The sequence below is a fragment of the Argopecten irradians genome, chromosome 8 (genome assembly GCF_041381155.1).
Source record: "Argopecten irradians isolate NY chromosome 8, Ai_NY, whole genome shotgun sequence".
Lineage (NCBI taxonomy): Eukaryota > Metazoa > Mollusca > Bivalvia > Pectinida > Pectinidae > Argopecten > Argopecten irradians.
Genome location: NC_091141.1, coordinates 21760436 through 21780552, shown reverse-complemented (window position 1 = coordinate 21780552; position 20117 = coordinate 21760436). Strand labels below are relative to the sequence as shown.

The 20117-nt window shown below is 35.0% G+C and overlaps 1 protein-coding gene across 1 annotated transcript; it reads right to left on the bottom strand.

Moving 5' to 3' along the window:
• Positions 1-10171: 10171 nt before the first annotated feature.
• LOC138329791 (acetylcholine receptor subunit beta-like) lies at positions 10172-14924 on the bottom strand. Its single transcript, XM_069277086.1, has one exon. It carries the CDS (start codon positions 14922-14924, stop codon positions 13518-13520), a length of 1407 nt encoding a protein of 468 aa, XP_069133187.1. The 3' UTR covers positions 10172-13517.
• Between the last annotated feature and the right edge of the window lie 5193 nt (positions 14925-20117).

Below are 20117 nucleotides of genomic sequence, written 5' to 3'. Positions count from 1 at the left end.
TACTAACTTCCATGGGAATCGGGATATTACCAATATCAACGCAGCTTTCTATGCACTTTCTCACTAAATTTCCCCTTTTAAAAAGTATCAGAAGTCCTTATACACGTAATAATGACATAAACCACCGGTGAAAATTGTGATAAGGGGAAGCTTTTTGGTTATATAAATAACCTGCAAATAGGTTTATGAAAAATGGAGTGATCTGTTTTATTTCAACGTTTAGTAAATCGATATAGGCTGTCCGTGTAACGACTTCGAAAGTAAAGTATACCACTCCATCTACATAACGTGTTTGTGCGACAGTCTGGGGGATTGAGAACCTAACTATGTATGCGGTAGATCACTATCTAAATCGGACATCGTCACCGCCAAGTGATTAAAAATATCCTTATTTATATCTAAAACGTTAAAGATGGTGATTTGGTTTGAGATTTCACGGTGTAGAAACAATTATTATGTGGATTATTATTTATATATAGAACAGTCAGGAATAGTTATAAGCAATTTGTTCCGAAGAAGCAAGTGGAGGACGTTGACGATGCCATATGAGCGGCGATTTACAGCGCACATACGATAGTGTAGGCGATAAATCTACGTCAGGATTCGTTACTGGAATAGAACAAAAGGTGAACAATGAGCCAAATAACTACGCATCCGCAACCAGAAGTCATTCATGAACTAGGACATGAGAGACGGAGAATTATCTAAACATTTTAATATGGAATTTGTGAATAAATCGTAACTTTCAAGGTTTTAATACTCAAATATTATCGTACTTAATGAAATAGCATCATCTCATTCGTACACTGGCCCGTTTAAGTCTAGCAAATTACAACTACATGAATGATTAAGTTGTACATTTATAAATTGACAAAGTTAACATGACCATTTACTGATTTGTAGTTGTATAACTACTTCAAAGTTCATGTTCATGTCAAAAATGTCAATTTATAAATATACAACTTATTCAATCAGGCAGTTGTAATTTGACAGTCTCAAACGGGCCATCGTAGATTCAACAGCTTCCTGAAATAAATGGGGAAAACTAAAACAAAGTAGAGCTGTCATAGTTACAAACGATATCGATCTATTGACGATTCTCATCTTCCGATACGATATGAATTCCTATTTCCCGAAATCGACACAATGACCGAAATTGTACTTGATGACCTGCCTATGACCTAGTAAACGTTGGAATTTCGAATGCCGACGAATTATGTATTATTTTAAAAGTATACTAACTGTATATATTTTATAAGATTTCTCTTATTTTATCTCTGTGAATAATTCAAAATTGTTATGAATTATATATGAAATACTCTGCAATAGTTCCGATTTACATGTGTTGTTTTCGTTCATAAACCGATTACGTAATACATTAAACGAGCGTTCCGGATTTTTACCAATAAAGCATAATCTGCTTTGTTTGATTTATCGACAGGCTTCTCTATCTTTTAAAGAAATTATTATTTCTCAGAAAATGTAGTTATTAATATATATAATTTGACATTAAATTGATAGAAAACACGATTTTGTAAACTTATCAGTTTCCGAAATTTCTTTGTCCATTTCTACACATTATTGTTTCATCTTTTGTCCGGGTCTCATGCTTAATCGATCGATGGAGCATGACTGTCAAAACAATCTCTTCAAGTTTTCTTCAAAACGAGGAAAAAAGAGTGATGTATGGAAATCTTTTGGATTTCCGGCTTCATCAGACAATAATAATGTCTTCGATAGAAATAAAGTCGTTTGCAAATTATGCAAACACTTAATTCCTTACAGTGGAAACACGACGAACATAAGAAACCATCTGGATTGAGGTTTGTTTACTACGTAGCTAGGCCTATATAACGATTGGTTCCTATGTAACTAGGCCTATATAACGATTGGTTCCTATGTGACTAGGCCTATAAAACGACTAGTTCCTATGTAACTAGGCCTAACGATTGGTTCCTATGTAACTAGGCCTAACGATTCGTTTCTATGTAACTAGGCCTATATAACGATTGGTTCCTATGTAAATAGGCCTTTATAACGATTGGTTCCTATGTAACTAGGCCTATATAACGATTGGTTCCTATGTAACTAGGCCTATATAACGATTGGTTCCTATGTAACTAGGCCTATATAACGATTGGTTCCTATGTAACTAGGCCTATATAACGATTGGTTCCTATGTAACTAGGCCTATATAACGATTGGTTCCTACGTAACTAGGCCTATATAACGATTGGTTCCTATGTAACTAGGCCTATATAACGATTGGTTCCTACGTAACTAGGCCTATATAACGATTGGTTCCTACGTAACTAGGCCATATATATAACGATTGGTTCTATAACTAGGCCTATATAACGATTGGTTCCTATGTAACTAGGCCTATATAACGATTGGTTCCTATGTAACTAGGCCTATATAACGATTGGTTCCTATGTAACTAGGCCTATATAACGATTGGTTCCTATGTAACTAGGCCTATATAACGATTGGTTCCTACGTAACGATGTTCCTATGTAACTAGGCCTATATAACGATTGGTTCCTACGTAACCAGGCCTATATAACGATTGGTTCCTACGTAACCAGGCCTATATAACGATTAGTTCCTATTTGATTTACGATTGATATTACTAACGATAATATCATAGATAACACAATTAATGGCCTAAAATGTGGCAATAACATCGTAAATTTGAAATTAAAAAACGTTTAGATTTAGTGACTGTATTTGTATATAGCTGCTTATCTTAACATAAACGCAATTTCATTATTGTATTCATGAATTGATTAATATATTCACTGGTTTTTTCTTGAACTTTCTTCAACGAACTATTAATGAGAACTCGAACAATTCTTTAAAAAAAAATAACAGTCGTTGTACGAAATCAAGGGCAAAAGGGGAAATGATGTCTTTGAAATCAGATAAAGCAGTGGGTAAATTACAAACAGTGGCAGATTTTTTGGTAGTAGACATGAAATCACTTAGTATAGTAGATGGAGATGAATTCAAGCAACCCATTCAGGTTCTGGAACCACGATACAAATCACTAGCTTGAGAAATATTTAGTGCCAATTTATAACAACACAATTTTACAAGTTCAGCCTGACATCGACAAAAGAGTTAGACATGCTTTACAACTGGTGCACGGACTTACATCAATAAAGAGAGTTTCATAACAAGTACATGCCACTTCATTGAACCAGAGCCATAAGAACTCAAGTCTTAAGTTTTGGAAACAAAGCATACAAAGATAAACCATACAGCAGAGAATTTAGCAGAAGAGGTGAGATAGGTTTCAGAAAAAATGAAAATCTAAGGATCCAGTTGCTATAACGGACAATGCAACGAATAATGTGTTGGCATGCAATGTAGGAAAGTATCAACATATTGGTTGCTTTGGTCATACCCTGAATTTGGCTGTCAATAGAGAGATGGCAGTCAGTGAAACCAGTTGTTTCATCGATAGGTGCAGGAAAATTGTTTCTGTTTTCAAATAAAGCTATATCAAAACCGGTGGTTTACATGATGCTCAAATCCAACTTGAAATGAAAACATTGCCGGCTATTCAAGATGTCAAGACCAAACGAAATTCTGTATTGATAAGGATAAGAAGGTTATTGGATAGTTCCCCTGCAATATGGGCTTTACTTTACAGAGATAAGAAACATAGTCATTTTCTTCTTTTAGACTGCGACCGCAAAAAACCGTGCTTTATATGTTGCTCAAACCCAACTTGAAATGAAAACATTGCCGGCTATTCAAGATGTTGAGGGCAGCTGGAATTCTGCATTGACAATAATAAGAAGGTTATTGGAGATCTTCCCTGTAGTATAGGTTGTGCTTTACACAGATAAAAAACAGTCATTTGCTTCCTTCAAATTGCGACCGAAAATATGGATCCCCTCAAATAACTTTTGACACCTTTGGAAGTTGCCGCCAGTCGCATGTCAATAGAGAACAAACCAACAGCAAGTTTGATTTTGTCCATGATGCATAGGTTTCTCAATTACGACTTTGTTACCGATGTGTCCAAAAGGTACTAAAAACCAGAACAATATTTACTGAAAACAGCAACAGCACTTGACTTCGTTGCCATGGATGGATTAAGTGGACATTGATGTTATCTTTAAAGATATCAAAGCAGAGATAATGGATGAAAGTGTCACCGGAACAGTGACAACAACCTCAACAAGTTTGCTTTTCAAAATAAAAAAGAAATTGAAGGCACTCCTGTTCCATCCAGTAATGTCTTGTTTACCTGACTTTCAGGAAAATGTGTCTGAGTAGTCTGAAATCGAACCGTCAGTGCCAAAGCAACCAAAACTATCTGATTAACAATCAGATTCCTTTTTTGAAGTTCTGATTGTTAAAGACGAAACACCACCAGTGGGAAATTTCGCTATAGAGGCTGAGGTGAATTTAGAGCTAGAAACATAGAGAAACTTTTCATATCTCCACATGGAAGTTGATCCTTTGAAGTGATGGGCTGTTAACAAAAATATTTATCCACATTTAGCAAAGCGACTCCTCCGCTATCTCCACATACCTGCAACCAGTGTACCTTCAGAACGAGTATTCCCTACAGCGGTCAATGTCCTCGCAAAAAAGAGGTCCAGTTTCACCATAATTACAAAATTTAATTAGTTATAAAGTGAAGGCCTGAAAGGATTTCCATGATGCAAATTGTTAGTCTGATACAAATATGTTTAAAAACAGAGTTACATCTTAGTGTAAATTGAATTGAACTTTGAACACTTTATTTCACAATATTCAATTTATCATTTGAATTGATAAGTACACTGAAATTGTTTTTTTTTGAATGATAACATTTTTTTTTTAAATTTTATTTGCAAGTTTCAAATGTATTTGAGAAAAGCGATATTCAACACTTTGTTATCCAATCTGACAAAAAATTGATAAAAGAACAAGCGAAAAAAAAAACATCTTATATATGGGACTGTAAACTTTATTGAACATCCTTTCTCAACAACACCTTTGTTTCCATACATTGCAATATTTTCCTTTCGCTACATCGATACTCAAAATTATATCAATGATAGTTCTAAAAGCAAGATATGCTATTTTATTCATCCTTATTGCTCATCTACAAAGATGACTATATACCTTAGATGGTTAAAATCAACCGACAGCAATAAACACATATCATACATGAGTATACAATTTCCAAAAGTGGACTCACGGAGCAAAATATCGTTCTCCTTCAATAAAATACAAAAATAGCGTTCTTTTAGAGTCATACAGAATTTCCAAAAGTGTATAATCTGACCTTAATGTGGTCCAACTTCAGTAACATATAAAATCTCAGTCAGAGTACAATACACGCGCACGGTGTATCATAAATCTACGTACGCGATTCGCCTCGCGTCAGTATTATACCCATAATCATCGACAAAGGGTGTTTATAGAACATGTTTATTGCTTTACTTGAATTTTGGTCCCTTTAAGACGTCCACTCCTAGAAACACGAACAAGTCTGTATCACTTTGGTGTAGAGGTTTTTACAATGTCCTGATTACCCAGGAGAGGGAAGCAATAAAAGTTTCCCGTTGTTGAAGAGCCCGCGGTCGGACGATCAATTCACGTCAAAACAAGGCGTCATTAAATATTAATGTAATTCAATTCGGGATAGAAAATGACAGTGTAGCAATAGACTGGCAAATTACTCTATAAGACGCCATTGTTATAAAAAAAAAACATTCTTGGAAAAAAGCTTTGTCAACTTCCGATCTGATCTAGGTACCATGTGTTAGTAGTGTGTGGTATGATAGTAATCGATGCAGATAAACTGCGGAATCGTTTTACCTGACAGCTCTAATTAACCGTCATATTTTACTAACTACCAATGTACTTACGACTATTGAACAACAGGAGATGATATTTTCCACTATATGTTCAATTTGAAAGTTCTGAACTTTATATTTACTGGTGCTTGTTGGCAACGGTGTTAGGGGAAGACTAAAGTTGACACTGCCTGGTTCATTTGTAAATTGTTAATTAATAGGATAGTGTATAATCATTAACAGAATATCCGCATACATGGGAGGCCGTCTTTACATGACCCTGGCTGTTAATAGGACGTTAAAATAATCAAACAAACAAATCATTACGTAACAATACCTCCCAACTCCCTGTAAGAAATACATTCAAAAGTTAAATCTTGTTTGGTTATGAGTGTTTTATGTCTTTACATTCAGAATGTGGCTAAGTTTGATCAATGTTAGTTGAATATCATCTTCTGGTCACGTTATTTAATGTAAAAGAATAAAAATGAAAGAGAGATATAATAATATTCCTTGGGTTCATGTTTAAATAAGTATCAGAATAGAGTAAATTTAGTTTAAAGTGATGAGCTAATTAGTTCATGCGAGGGTGCTTTACTTTAATAATTGTCTTATAACACCAGCGTCAACTAAATATTGTCATTTAATTGAATTTAAACGGTACAAGCAAGTGATGAATGTATAAGCAATAATTGTAATGGTAATATGAATGCAGTGACATACATGGAACTTCAATATAATTATACTGATACACCTATCTATGCCTTTATGTTCAATATCAGTACCATATGCATATCTAGCTCATTCCGAATCAATCTTTAATCAGTTACAATTTAAATATATTTCATTTTATTGCTCGCGTTCTACCGTATTCGGGCACGTTTGATTTGAAAGATTCTATTAATTTTCTTCTTTTGGTTTAATCTTCCTTTGCCTAGAAAATAATTTAATAATACAACAATCTGGAATCATTACCATCCCAGAATCATTGCGGAAGCTGTAGTTAAACCTTACTTTACTGCTTAGTAATGACACCCCAAGGTTATCGAGATAGCTATTTTAACGTTTTAATTTTGCTACAGTCATAAAAGATAATTTCCAGGATATCAAAGACACGTAAAGACGGAATAAAGTTAATCTCTTAATCTCCAACGTTAGTTCTAACCCATGTGAGGATTTGGGGTTCTGTTCGCTGGTATGGACACATCAGAACCACTCCTGGCATTATCGTTGATTTTTACATTTTGGTCATTATTTGTTTATTTTGTTGCATGATGTTCTAGGTTTCCTACTTAGTATTTTCTAGAGTATGCTTCAGTGAGATATCACTGTACTTTGACATTAGCTACTGCTATCACAAGACAACTTACACGCATGCATCACCGTGTTCAAACCCAGACATGTGATATACCTAATATCCCTGACATTCGGCCTATTCTAGGCAATTTTGCTTGTAAACCACATTGCAGAGGTCATCACTGGTGTTCTAGCGGGTTGCGCATTTCTGATAAGTTGTTTCTCTTATCAAAGACATTAAAATTCCGTCACTTATATCTTGATAGTGACATCTTTGAGAGGTAAACGTTATTTACGAGATACAGAAAAAATACCAAGATCTGAAATAAACTAAATCAACCCACGTTGTTCCCATCACCATATCAACACCTTTAACACAATAACAGGGTCTCTGTCGTTTTCCGAGATTGTCACCTAATCCAGTTAGAGGTAGTAATTTAGTTAGATTAGTATTGTGTGGGGTTCACTTATCAGAATATTACTAATTCAAAATTCCCAGCATACCAAGGAATGACTTGTTCGTTACCACTAGATCCTTAACAAAGAAAAATTATCTAGATCATGAATTATTTATCGTTTGCAATAAAAAATCATTTTCTTACCGTTATTAATTTGCACCCGATTTCGTGAATATTTTACATATGCTTAGCCTTCTTTATTTCACGCTTCACAAATTCCTCAAATTCATGAATTTATTTTATTGCCCTTCATTGGGTTTCTTATTATATTGTTGGTGCTTTTATTCGCGGATTTCGATGAAATCATGAATATAGAAAATAAGTCACCGGTGAAATGTAATTATTTACATGTGAAATGTAATGTTATTCAGTAATTACCGGTAGACGAGATGCTCTATAAAACTGAATCTGGAAGTCGGAAAAGAAACCGATTAAGCTAAATTGTATTTTTTTACGTCTTTGTCAATCATAAAACCGTTGAAATCTGTTTCGGAATGGATAAGAAAAGTACAATCTATCAGTCCTAGCAGTGATGATTACGTATGTATGCCAGACTCTCACTTATAGTGCAGAAGTAAACCCCGTTATATACGTGTGGGTAGATCATATAGTTACGAGAACCGCTGGACGATTAGTACACCAACCAGAGTGCGTGATACCCTCCGGTAGATCCATAATCTCCGCAATCGAAATGACTACAAAGTCGATAACATAACCATATCATGTACTGCAGATAGGGTCATTCTAGCATTAGACTGGGGAGATTTGACAGACAAGTAACTAGTTTAGTCTGTATATCCTGTGGCACTGGTCTGGTCGATACGTGTTTACGGAGGGTGAGATGAGAGTCGTACAAGTCACGCTTGTGATTGTATGATCCATGGACCTAAATGAGGTGAAAATGTCACACTAGCCAAAATACAATCTCGCAAGCTATTCGGCCACCAACCTCAATATTGTCTGTTGGTACGGGGCGCGGGAGTTATAGTAAAGGGAATCACAGACATACGTTTCAACACAAGAGCATTATCCGAGAGTTCACAAGAGGACACGTTTATAGTGGTATATAGGGCTATTACTTAGTAAAGTATTGTTATAGAAATGTCAAATATTTAAGCATTACTCTCTATTTTTTGGGGTTTAAGAAGGCATAGAAAAAAAAAGAAAAAAAGTACAAATGTACATTAAGTTCTAACATGTCCCTGGCTGTTAATAGCACGTAAATTTAATTAAACAAACAAATAATAATTCTTCCGTTTCAATATTTACACTTTATAATTTAATTTTAATTACTCCATGAGATACTATTCGGCATTTCTTTCCGTTCTATTAATTACTATTACAATAAAATAAATTCGATTGGGGCTATGATATCCTATCCATTAGTTCAGTTTGGCCAATGGCTGCGCTGCTTAAATATTATCGCCGTACTTAAATGAAACCTTTTTATTTCACTGTAATTGATACCATTAAAGAAGTCGCGCATCCCAATTTTGCTGAATACACAGTATCTGATTAACGGGTTACTCCGTAAATAGCTAAATTCCAAAGTTAAATGTGAGTTGCTATTAAAGAAAATTAATTTTATGTCAACATTACACAAATATTAAATATAAAGCCATTAATAACCTCAAGTTATAACTTGGACCAGTATACGGCTAAATCTTTGCAATGCAAATCTATCAAAACCATAGACTAAGCATAAACATTTATTAAACATATCTGTACAAAAACTGTTAATAATTGTTTCGGTGAATGAAGCATTGAAAGATCCAAACCATCCGGTATTCGACACACATAAATTGTATCTTGTCATTAATCGTTTACAATTCACTTTTTTCAGGTGTAAAATGCTCCTATGTCAATGATGTCCAAAGAATTATCATAAGTGATGTTACCTCGATGTAATAGGATCTGCTAGTTAAAAACCGATAAATTTATCAAATCAGTAGGCATTTCTTCATTTCTTTCCTTTTCAATTTACACCACAGCAAATCAATTATAACAAAATACTCTTTGTCTGTCCAAAAAGTTTTTAAATAACACATATTAAATAACTTAACTGTGTCAAATGAATTAATATTTTATTCCAATCATGTCATCGATGCTTACAAAATAATATTTCAATAGATTGAAAAAGGATTAAGCAATAGTCGATACGTATGTACGTTCTCTCTCAAAATGCCATCAATAATACGCTAAAACAATCTGTCAAAAACGTATTTTGTTTACTCAAGATCTCACAAGCGACATACACAAACAGATGTGATGGGAATTTAGCCATACGTGGCGGGATATTAAGCATCTTAGCGTCTATCAGTAATATTTCTTCTAAGAAGCAAAATGTTATAAATATAATCGGTTAAAACATATGAAAGCAGTTTTAAATTGTTACTCCATTTTTTGTCTTCTTCATAAAACTTGTTCACGTTAGAACTTCATGATCATGATCTTTGAATTTTAAGGTATATATATATATATATATATATATGAATAAGTTTTTTTATGCTCGCGAAGCAAGAGGAGCTTTTAATATGTTATCTACTGCCACATGACACCAAAATTATGAGAATTACAATTATACTTTTTAAATTTAAATTCATAGGTGTTAATTTCAATAGTTTGAGCTCAAAATGAATTTTGGTAGTATTGCCAACAAAATGAACTTAACGTCTACACTGCAATGAAATTTGTATATCCGATCAGACAATGCAGCCAAGTTGTGGTCCACAATTTCATTTCACATTTTGACAGTTATATAAGTATTGATGAAGTGACTTCTTCAAAAATGTGTTCATCTAAACATACATAAAGCACAAACAAGAACATGTACATTGTAACAAATCTGTGTTGCTGCAAATGTATGTTAAGCACCGTACAGATGTATACGTGCCTTTTAATGGTTTTCAAAGCATAATTCATCAAAACTTACATTTTTCAATGAAGAAAAAATAAAATGTCGAAGTTATGACACATAACTTTAAACGTTTGAAGATGTATTCAAAGATGCAAATCCTAGATCACTGAAAAAGGAATACATATACATATTTGAATCGCTTTAACTATACGTAAGGCCATCCTTCAATGTCACCAGTTATTGTATATCAAACTGTTTAAGGATAGTCTACTTATCATGTAAATGATGTATAGGATTTGTATAAAAGCCTCTTATTAATATATCACTCAGCTAAAAACAGTCTTGACAATGCCTGAGCTTTTTTGAGAATAATCGATTTTGTTCTGAACCATCAGACACAACACACTGATAAGAAATTGATCATTTCATAATGCAATATTGTTCAGTAAACTTACAGAAAGCGATAATGGATAAAGGCCATGATGACGTTATATTCAATAGATTTAGGGCTATATCCCAGTAATGGATAATATACATATAACTAACACGCTAATACGTAAATATGCCAACAGACCCAATATAATGCATTTTTTGGTGTCCATTGCTCTCCACATCCTGTTCTATTACGTTCGATCTCCCGGTACATTTACAACGTCATTACAATAGTATCACAGAACACTAAAACTGCTACGGTCATTCAAGGGCGGCCCCTCTTTGTATTCAATGTGTAGCGTAAGCGAAAATGTTTTGGGAAGCTGTGGTATATTCGTGCTGTGTCCTCTGTACTAGTCTTCCACTTGTCATCGGGCAACACACTCCATCCGATCACGTTATGAGGACAGAATCCAGGACATCTAGCACAGGGGAGCGTACAAAGCGATGTTAAAATATTTTTGATTTTGTCTATCACTTCTCCACGAACTGCAGCAATGTTTTTATGAGACAGTGTATATAAATACTAGAATAACGATATTCAAATCTTAAAACATGTCACAAATAAATAAGAGTATATAAACAGCGAGGGAAAATGTCGTTATATTGATCAACATTTACATGTTTCATCATTAGCTTTAACCTGTCATGACTTACACTATATTGCACATGCACGTATGTATTTGAGATAATTAAATACAATACTTTTTGTGCATAGGTTCCAATGATATCGGAAACTCTGGCCATCATACAAAGTACCATCTCACTAAAACATACTGCTAAAGATAACGAAAGGAAACTTGTATTGATTTAATTCTTTGATATCCTTTACTTTGAAGGTATTGTAATAAGCCGATGGTTTAAAAATATAAGGGTTATTGTTCAACCCTCAGGATAACTACAGATAAAGAACAATTTGCTTTTTCTGGTGTAAACTTTGTGCGTAATCTGATTGGAGCCTACGCTGAACTTTGACTGATCTGCTTTTTTCGAGTGTCACATAACCACATTGTCGACCTGACTGATAATCAAATGACGTCATATTACGGTGCTTTGATCGCCAGTTGAATAAGCGGACGTGTCGTATAGTACGCATGCTTGTCTATCGTTTGACAATAAATACTCTATTGTTCATGCAACAGTAAAAATTTGAACAAATACACGTGAAATACACAGCACGTAATATGTATCCTAAACTTATCTTTTTATTATCACATTATTACTTTTGAATATCACCATACCTAATTTGCATTCGGCTAAAAAACATTTCTCTGAACATATCATATATATATATGGGATACCAGTGGACATAATTGTGGTAACAGCAAGTCACATTATTTATCAACACAGATTGGTTATTAAGAAGACAAGAACGTATCCATGTGTAACGTTGCCTTTGATTGGCTGATATAATGGCATTTCATAGAAAGAGTCCCAAATGATTTTAAAAGTGGATCTATAGTACTTGGAATTATAAGGATTCATTTGTATAGAATCTTTATGTTGTAGATATAATCCACGAAAATATGTGTGTACGCTCACGCTTTAATTTAGAGTATACTCTAATTTGTGTGTACAGAATTTTCAAGTTTATACTTAAAATCTTCTTTTTGTTACTCGTTCGTGGGTGCCGGATAAATACCATATCAAACAACCATTAGTTACCTAACCTCTATTTATATAAAGTAAAATGTGCCATAATATGCGAACATTTTGACTTATTTCCTTCAGTAATCGATTGAAACCCTCAAGTTTTGATGCTTGAAGCAGTGAAAACCCATTTAAATGGACACATTATAAACACAATAAATATGTACAATGCCTTATAAATATACATAGTTACAACATAGAATTCGTATTTTTATGCCCGTGTTTGTTTAGAGGAAAAGCTTCATGCTGAAATTACTATAATTACCATTAAAACATGAATGGAATTATAGACCACAACTTGGCTTTACAGTCTGACCGTACATACTTATATAGGTGATCTTATATGAGTGGCAATGTGATATAAAATTTGTCAAACGAGTTTGATACATTTTATATTAAATAGTCAAGAATGTAAGATTTTACTGATCGCATAACTTTTAAAATCGGCTCGGATGTGACGTTTCCGTCAAATGAGACATTCGTGGACGTCATATTTCGATTATTACGTCGAAACTACATGGGACGTCCTACTAGTGCTATTACACGGGGGTCTTACGACATTAATGATATAGCTGGGTAGGCAAATTACTGCCAAAATTCATTTTGAGCTCATACTTGTACTTTCAAAAAAGAAACATATGCATTTTAAGTATTGTAATTATCAAAATAGTGTTAACGTTTTGGAGCTGAACAACGTTAAAACCCCTTCTTGCTTCGTAAGTATTACGGCACATAAAACAATATCTAAACCGCAAAAAAATATATTCTGGAGTTTGAAAATAAAAAGGAGAAAAACAAATGGTATCGTTCACCATGGTTCATCATTCACACTAAAATTTATCTATTCAAGCCAAGCGTAATTGCGAGGATGTTTATGGATTTTCAACAGCAAATATCTGTAATATTGTCTTTCAAATTACTATCCTTTGTGTTTCCATTGTAAAAGATAAAATATCTATACTGCACCACGGCTAAGGCAACGATTTATCAATGTCGACTGGTAAAATGTCCTGTCGTCCGTCATTTGACATTATCCATATAATATTTCACTACCGTAACAGATATCCACACAATAATCTCAACGACAATCAGCGAAGATACAATCCAAAACACCAATCTATCAACAGCCAAAGAAACCTGCTGCCATGTGATATCGTCGATTACCTCCCCTGAATTATCATTATTATGGAAGTCGCCATTTGGCGGGAAACCAAGGTTGGAAAAATTGTCATGTATCGTGACGTCACGGGACGGAGACATGTCTTTTGTGCCGAAGGTTGTTTCCTTTGTAAACATGGCATCGGTTGTCAACCCCTTCCTACCCACCAGCGGACTGGCACTCACGTGGTTGGAAGGCCATCTGTTCGATTTATTTTTACGGCAACAGCTAAGAAAACCTATTAGTTTTCGGTACTTTCTAGGAATAGGTTTTTCATTTTCGCGATGGAATAATTGCACTACAAACACTGTTAGAATAGCTACCATGGCACTCACACCGAATTTGAGCATGAGTAGATAACTGAGGATGGGGACTGGGTCAGAGTTATCCGGGATCTCAGTCGATAGGATCGTCATATACACGGCAAGTGATAACAATGCACTTACGGCAAATGAGATACGCTCTCCTGCTTGTGCGGGAATAAAGAACACACACACATTCAGGATGCTTAGAACAACGACAGGTGCAATGATTGTGATGAGAAAAAACATCGGTTTTCTTTCAAGTGTTAATGGGAAGGCCACATACACAAAAGAGGTATCGCCGAAACTTGACACATATGGTCGTTCTTGTTTAATTCTCCATTTCGCATTTTCCTCCACGATGTCCATGGCCTGACTCTCCTCTAAATACGTAAGATCGAGGACGTGCAAGGAATGAAATAGTTCCAGAAGAGTAAACACAATCTCACAGCGGTGGGTATCGAAAGGAAAGAATCTGACGTTCGGAGTACACGATGTTGCCAAGACGCCTCCTGTGAATAACTGTATCACACCATTACGTTTAAGTCGGATGATCTCTGTGTTTGACTTAGAATGTAACAACATAAAATCCTGTACAGGGTTAGCAATAATAACATTCGGAATCCACACATCATTGATAGAAAAGGTAACTGACCGCACTGGCCAGTGGTCATAATCCCACATCAGACGCTCGTCCCTCCAAACCACGCCCAATACTCCCGTGGTCTGTAGGTGGCCGGACACTTCATTGAAGTCGTTTACTGACCGAAGGAAGTATTTCACCCTGATGGTGTTTTTAGTATCCCGATGTTCTCCTGGAATGATAGATTTGCTGTAGTTTGCTAAAAGTTTCTTTTGTAAGTTGACAAGCAATTCATCTTTACTATTCGGGAATCCGTTGACTGAGTAAATCAAAACACAAATGTGGTATAAGATCTGTCTAATTAACACCAGTATCTTAATCATCGTTCATCAAAATGGACATAGACGATTAAATAACGACTGTCTGAGGTTAAAATATAAAAACAACAGTTACGAGTACTCACTTTTCTGGTTAAAACTCTCCACAATATAATCCGTATGGAATCAGTCCGCGCCACAGACAATGTGAAGTATAGTGCCAAAGATTCAACCGGTAAGCGCAAACCAAATCTTTTTATCACGTCTCGATACCATCAACACAACACATTACAAAATTCTACTACTAGGAAAACATCCATCAGGATTGTCTCATCATTGGCGCCAAAACTAACGCGCATTTTTGCAAACTGTACACGACAGACCTAGTGTAAACACGGTCGTAATTCAGTCCTAATTAATCTGAATGGCTCAAAACACGAACAGTTGCTGAAGATAATATGTTCGGCACTTTGCTGTTCAAAACGACCTTTTGCAATATACTCAATCCAATGCAAGGGCTATAATTGACATTCGTTGTTAAGAAGCAAAGTTCGCACAAACATCCAGCAAAGTTCTGTCCTGGTATTAGTTCGCATCACACTAATCGTGCTTGAAACAGAAATTCCCCAATTGCATATAATCGTCAAACATATATGACAACAAAACAGTCTCATTTATATGAGTGTGTAGCTACGATATCCTAATACTGACACGTGCTTTTGTCGTTTCAGTCATATTAGTCATTAATGTAAAATTCACAGTATGAAATCTACGACAGAACGCTGAGGTATGTTAGTCGTTGATTGGTTTGGCAAGACATCGATATTGCCAGCTTAGGTACCACATCCACGTACGGCGTTGTGTAGTACCTGTCACGCCGTCATGGAATGCAAGCGTCTGGTACATTTATAGACAAAAAAGTAAATAAAGCACTTACTGTAGGAGTTATGAGGCATATAACAACAGGTGTCCTCTGTGTATGTTAACGCTAGATGTCTTTGGATTGAGTGTTGTCTTCCGATAATGAGTTGGTCATGTATTACGATCAGTCAACATTCCATTCAGTAAGATTTTATGTTGATATGTGTAACTTTACATCTGTGTGGAAATTTGATCTGTACTTAGCTATACAGATATACAAAGTTTACCCTCTTCTGATTGAAATAACGCATTTCCAAACTGTTCACGGTTTGAGTCTTTGACCTACTGCACAACAGTTTCCTAATACCAAACCATGCCAGAAATCCTCAAATTTGAAGCCATATTTGTTAATGATTAAATATATCCACAGTAATATATCCCAAACTTTATCAATCAATACGCTCCATTAAAAGCTCTATTGAAGAATCACATAAAAAGTTCTATTTGAAAATTTTTAAATTCAATAACACATTTTCTATTGCCAATAGAAGTCCCATGAGATCTTAAGTAGGCCGATGATAAATTGATGGTAGAACGTCTGATGTTACTAACTATATTGATATGGAATATAGAACAAAGCTAATATTTCCCAAAACACCGCTGGTACAGTTGGTCATTCTGTTACACTGTGATAGGGAGAGCATATTAACTAATGCCGAGTAGCTCGTTTCCTTATATAGACTGTTCCCGACTCGCCATAGTAAATCATTGAAACCAACCTGTATCACTCGTCATGGGGCCTTTCTCATATGCTGTCCATCGGCGTGTTCAAACGGAAAGCAATTCCCATTTTGTAACTCGCCAGTGATCTAATTTTACCGGTATTTTGTAATGCCGTCTCTAAAGATTCAGCCTGATCAAACCCAAACAGAAGGACTAACGATAAATCTTTATATCCCCACCAACACATTGGATGCCCATTTAGTTTCCACGTACCAGCTATTACCTCTAGCCTTCAGAAAGACCCAAGTATTGAACAGGTTTCGACGTCTTAGCACAAAATCTGTTAACTTATTACTCAGGATTATGAGGATTGTCTTTCACTAATATGTAAAATATTGAAGTTGTCTTCTTCTGCATCCACAAGTACGACAGTTAATACGTGATGGCGCAGATGTGCTACACTGCCATAAATGATAATGCATGCTTACCTTTAAAATCATCTCGAAATTGTTCCCCCTTCTGTAACAAAATATATACAGATAAATAAATTATCAGCAGTGAATTTATATTTTATCCATTTTCAATTACATCAACATAGCATTGTCCCAAAATATTCATACCCTGCAGAGTAACATCATTAAAGGAGTGGAGCGACTTGCTTTGTCCGTCGTTACCATTGTAATATGATCGAAGGGCGTTTGCTACATTGAGATTACACTATAAAAGTTAAAAGAATATCTCCACTCTCTCAAGGGGCCATGGTGGATTTGGTATTTCATTTTGCTTACTAATCAATGAACAACTAACATCAGACGGTCTGGGTTGTGTGGTTTGTGTAGTGATTGTGAGGCTGCCATACGTTGATAGTGTGGGTCCTGAAAAACACACGTATGTCGACCCCGACGTATCAGATACATGGGAGACGCGCTTGAATCAACTGTTACGGAATATTAAACAGCATACAACTGAAATTATAATCTCATAGATAACCTCGATATATATACTTTTGTGAGTGAAACATGTGTAAACTGAAATAACAGTAATGTTTAACAAATGACAAAGATCATGGGTATAAATAATATAGGAGTTATTCTGTAACGACATTGGTATCTGTCTTTATACGTGATATGAGAAACATCAATTCCGAAGATAAATATCATATCATTAATGTAATCCAACTGTAAAAGTAATCCGCCGCATTTGTGGAAGGAACTGCTAAAGCGTGAAATTGTACATAAAATATCATTAATACGAGACCGTTACCCATTAGCATCCATAACATCTCTACAGACTCCAACATTATCAGTAAACGAAAATTATGGCATTAATTTTACGTTTGGCATTCAGAGATTTCATGGAGAAAGTGTGTGTTCTTGTACCCAAGGCGTGCAGACTTCAAACCATTTGTCCGCTGTTTGAAGATAACATAATGTTGATAAAAGTTTAAGCTTATCACAGAAAGTTAACGTCGATATTAAGTATATTTTGAACACTTCACGTAGGTCGTCACACTTTGAAGTCCGTTATCACTTTTTGCCTTTCTGCTTTACTACTTAGTGATAAATTCGATGCATGGACGATTCATTTATATCGAATAAAAAGTACAGCGTTACTAATTTACATAAATGTTCAAAGTTCGATCACTGTCCCTATTATCGCCAGATAGCAAGCAGGAGCAACTGATAAAATATTAGAACACCACATAGAACTGTAAAGGCGATAGCAGGACTCGGATCTTTGTGCTAATTTCGTAAGAATAATCTGTATTTTTATGGTTTAACTACACACAGAGATATGGCATATATCCCAGTGAAATACATAAAACGGATGGTATTGCATAATACTAGTAGCATTTTTTTATACATATACATTAATCATTATTACATGTTTATGACGAGATGTTTGTTGTCGTCTGCAATAGGAAATTAGGGTATGCATTTATATGATATTACGTGTTTATCTGAGAAAGTCAAAGTGTTTATCACAGTGACCTACTGTCATCTCTACACACTTCAACCGAAAACGTTGTTATTGTTTCAACATGTATAACCGAAACCCCAGACAGGTTTTTATGAAGGAGGTATACCTGACACTATCCTGTTTCGAAGGGCACGTCATAAATATCCCTGCCAATATCATGTGTGACATGCTGCAAATTTGGGATCAAATAATCAATCTCCCTTGGGCCACACCAATTTGAAACCTAATTTTTCGGGATTTCCCGCCACTAAAATGGAAAAAGTTAGAAGAAAAAAAAAGATACTCCAAAATCCTTATCACTTGAGCGTTTGAACCGGTAGGAAAACGAAAGTATAAGCGCAATAGGGAACCAGATTAAGAAAAAACGAATGAAAATATGGCGGGTGTTTACTACGGTGCAACTGTGAGAACTTTTAACAGATATGTTGTTATCCCCTGTACTGTAACAGAATGCCCAGGTGAATGGACGTTTACAGATTTGTTCGATTCTATAAACGAAAATGTGATCGATGTGGCTGACGTAAAATTACATGCGTCATGGATAGTAATCAAATACTTAAAATCGCAAACCTAAATTCTTTTCTGATTATATTGACATCACATTCAGTGTTTATGTTTTTTACTTTGACTTCACATCATGCCAACAACATCAATATATAGAATTTATCTCCTTTTAACTTCAGAATGCTTTTGTATTGATTTTTTTTTCTTTTCAAAGATGAAAGCAAGGTCACAAAAACTAAAATAAGAATTAATGTGTTTGAATTAATATAATGCATAATATTATGAATCATGCACGGCATGGGAAGAGCGAAGCGCTACTTATTTATTTTAGTTTCTATTTCATGTAGCTAGAAGACATAATTTAGAAATAAAAGGATGCACTTCAAACTATAGAAGTATACGATAAAATAGTTGTCTAGCATAAACTCAAAGAAATGGACTCAAAGATTCGGATTTCTCCGTGTACATGCAAGGCCTGGAGTGCGGCGTACGCGAATCCTATGATTTTGCGGACATGATGTGACGTCATGATTCCTTGTGCTCATTGGCTAGGTGGATATTTTGACTGCATTCAATAGTTTTAAATTTTTAATGCGTTATTATTTGAAAAAAATATATTAAACATTTTTTTAATTACTACTGTTATGCATTTGCATTAGTTAAATATACATATTTACTGGGGAGAGCAGTAACGGCGCAACGCACAACCGCAACAGATTAAACCAGAAGTACGAACTTTTTTTAACCATCCATGCATGCAGGTCATTGATCAAAATGTGAAGACCACTTTTGCTTACGTACATGTTACCGGAACAGAGCTTCGATATTCGACGTACTTCGCGCGTCGAAAGAGCTCTGCTCTTATGAACAGTTTTGCGTGTGATAAGTCTGCCAATACTCAAATAATTATTCAGGATTATATCTACATGGTGATTTTTTTTTAAATATAAAATATATCTACATTTGATTTTGTGCGACTCTTAAACATTCTAATTATTACATTTGCATACTTGAAAATTTACATTCTAAAAAAGTATTTTCATGTACGCAAATTCACAGCTTTTTTTTCTATTTGGTGTGCCAAAATTTTACAGTTTGCCAATATTGTAGATCTTTGCACATGAACTTGTACAACATTCTTCAGACAATAATTTAGTTTTTTAGACAAGTCAATAGCACAGAGGCCAAAAA

Excerpts from the sequence above, each read along its gene's own strand:
- LOC138329791 (XM_069277086.1), bottom strand. The coding sequence starts at position 14,924 with ATGATTAAGATACTGGTGTTAATTAGACAGATCTTATACCACATTTGT.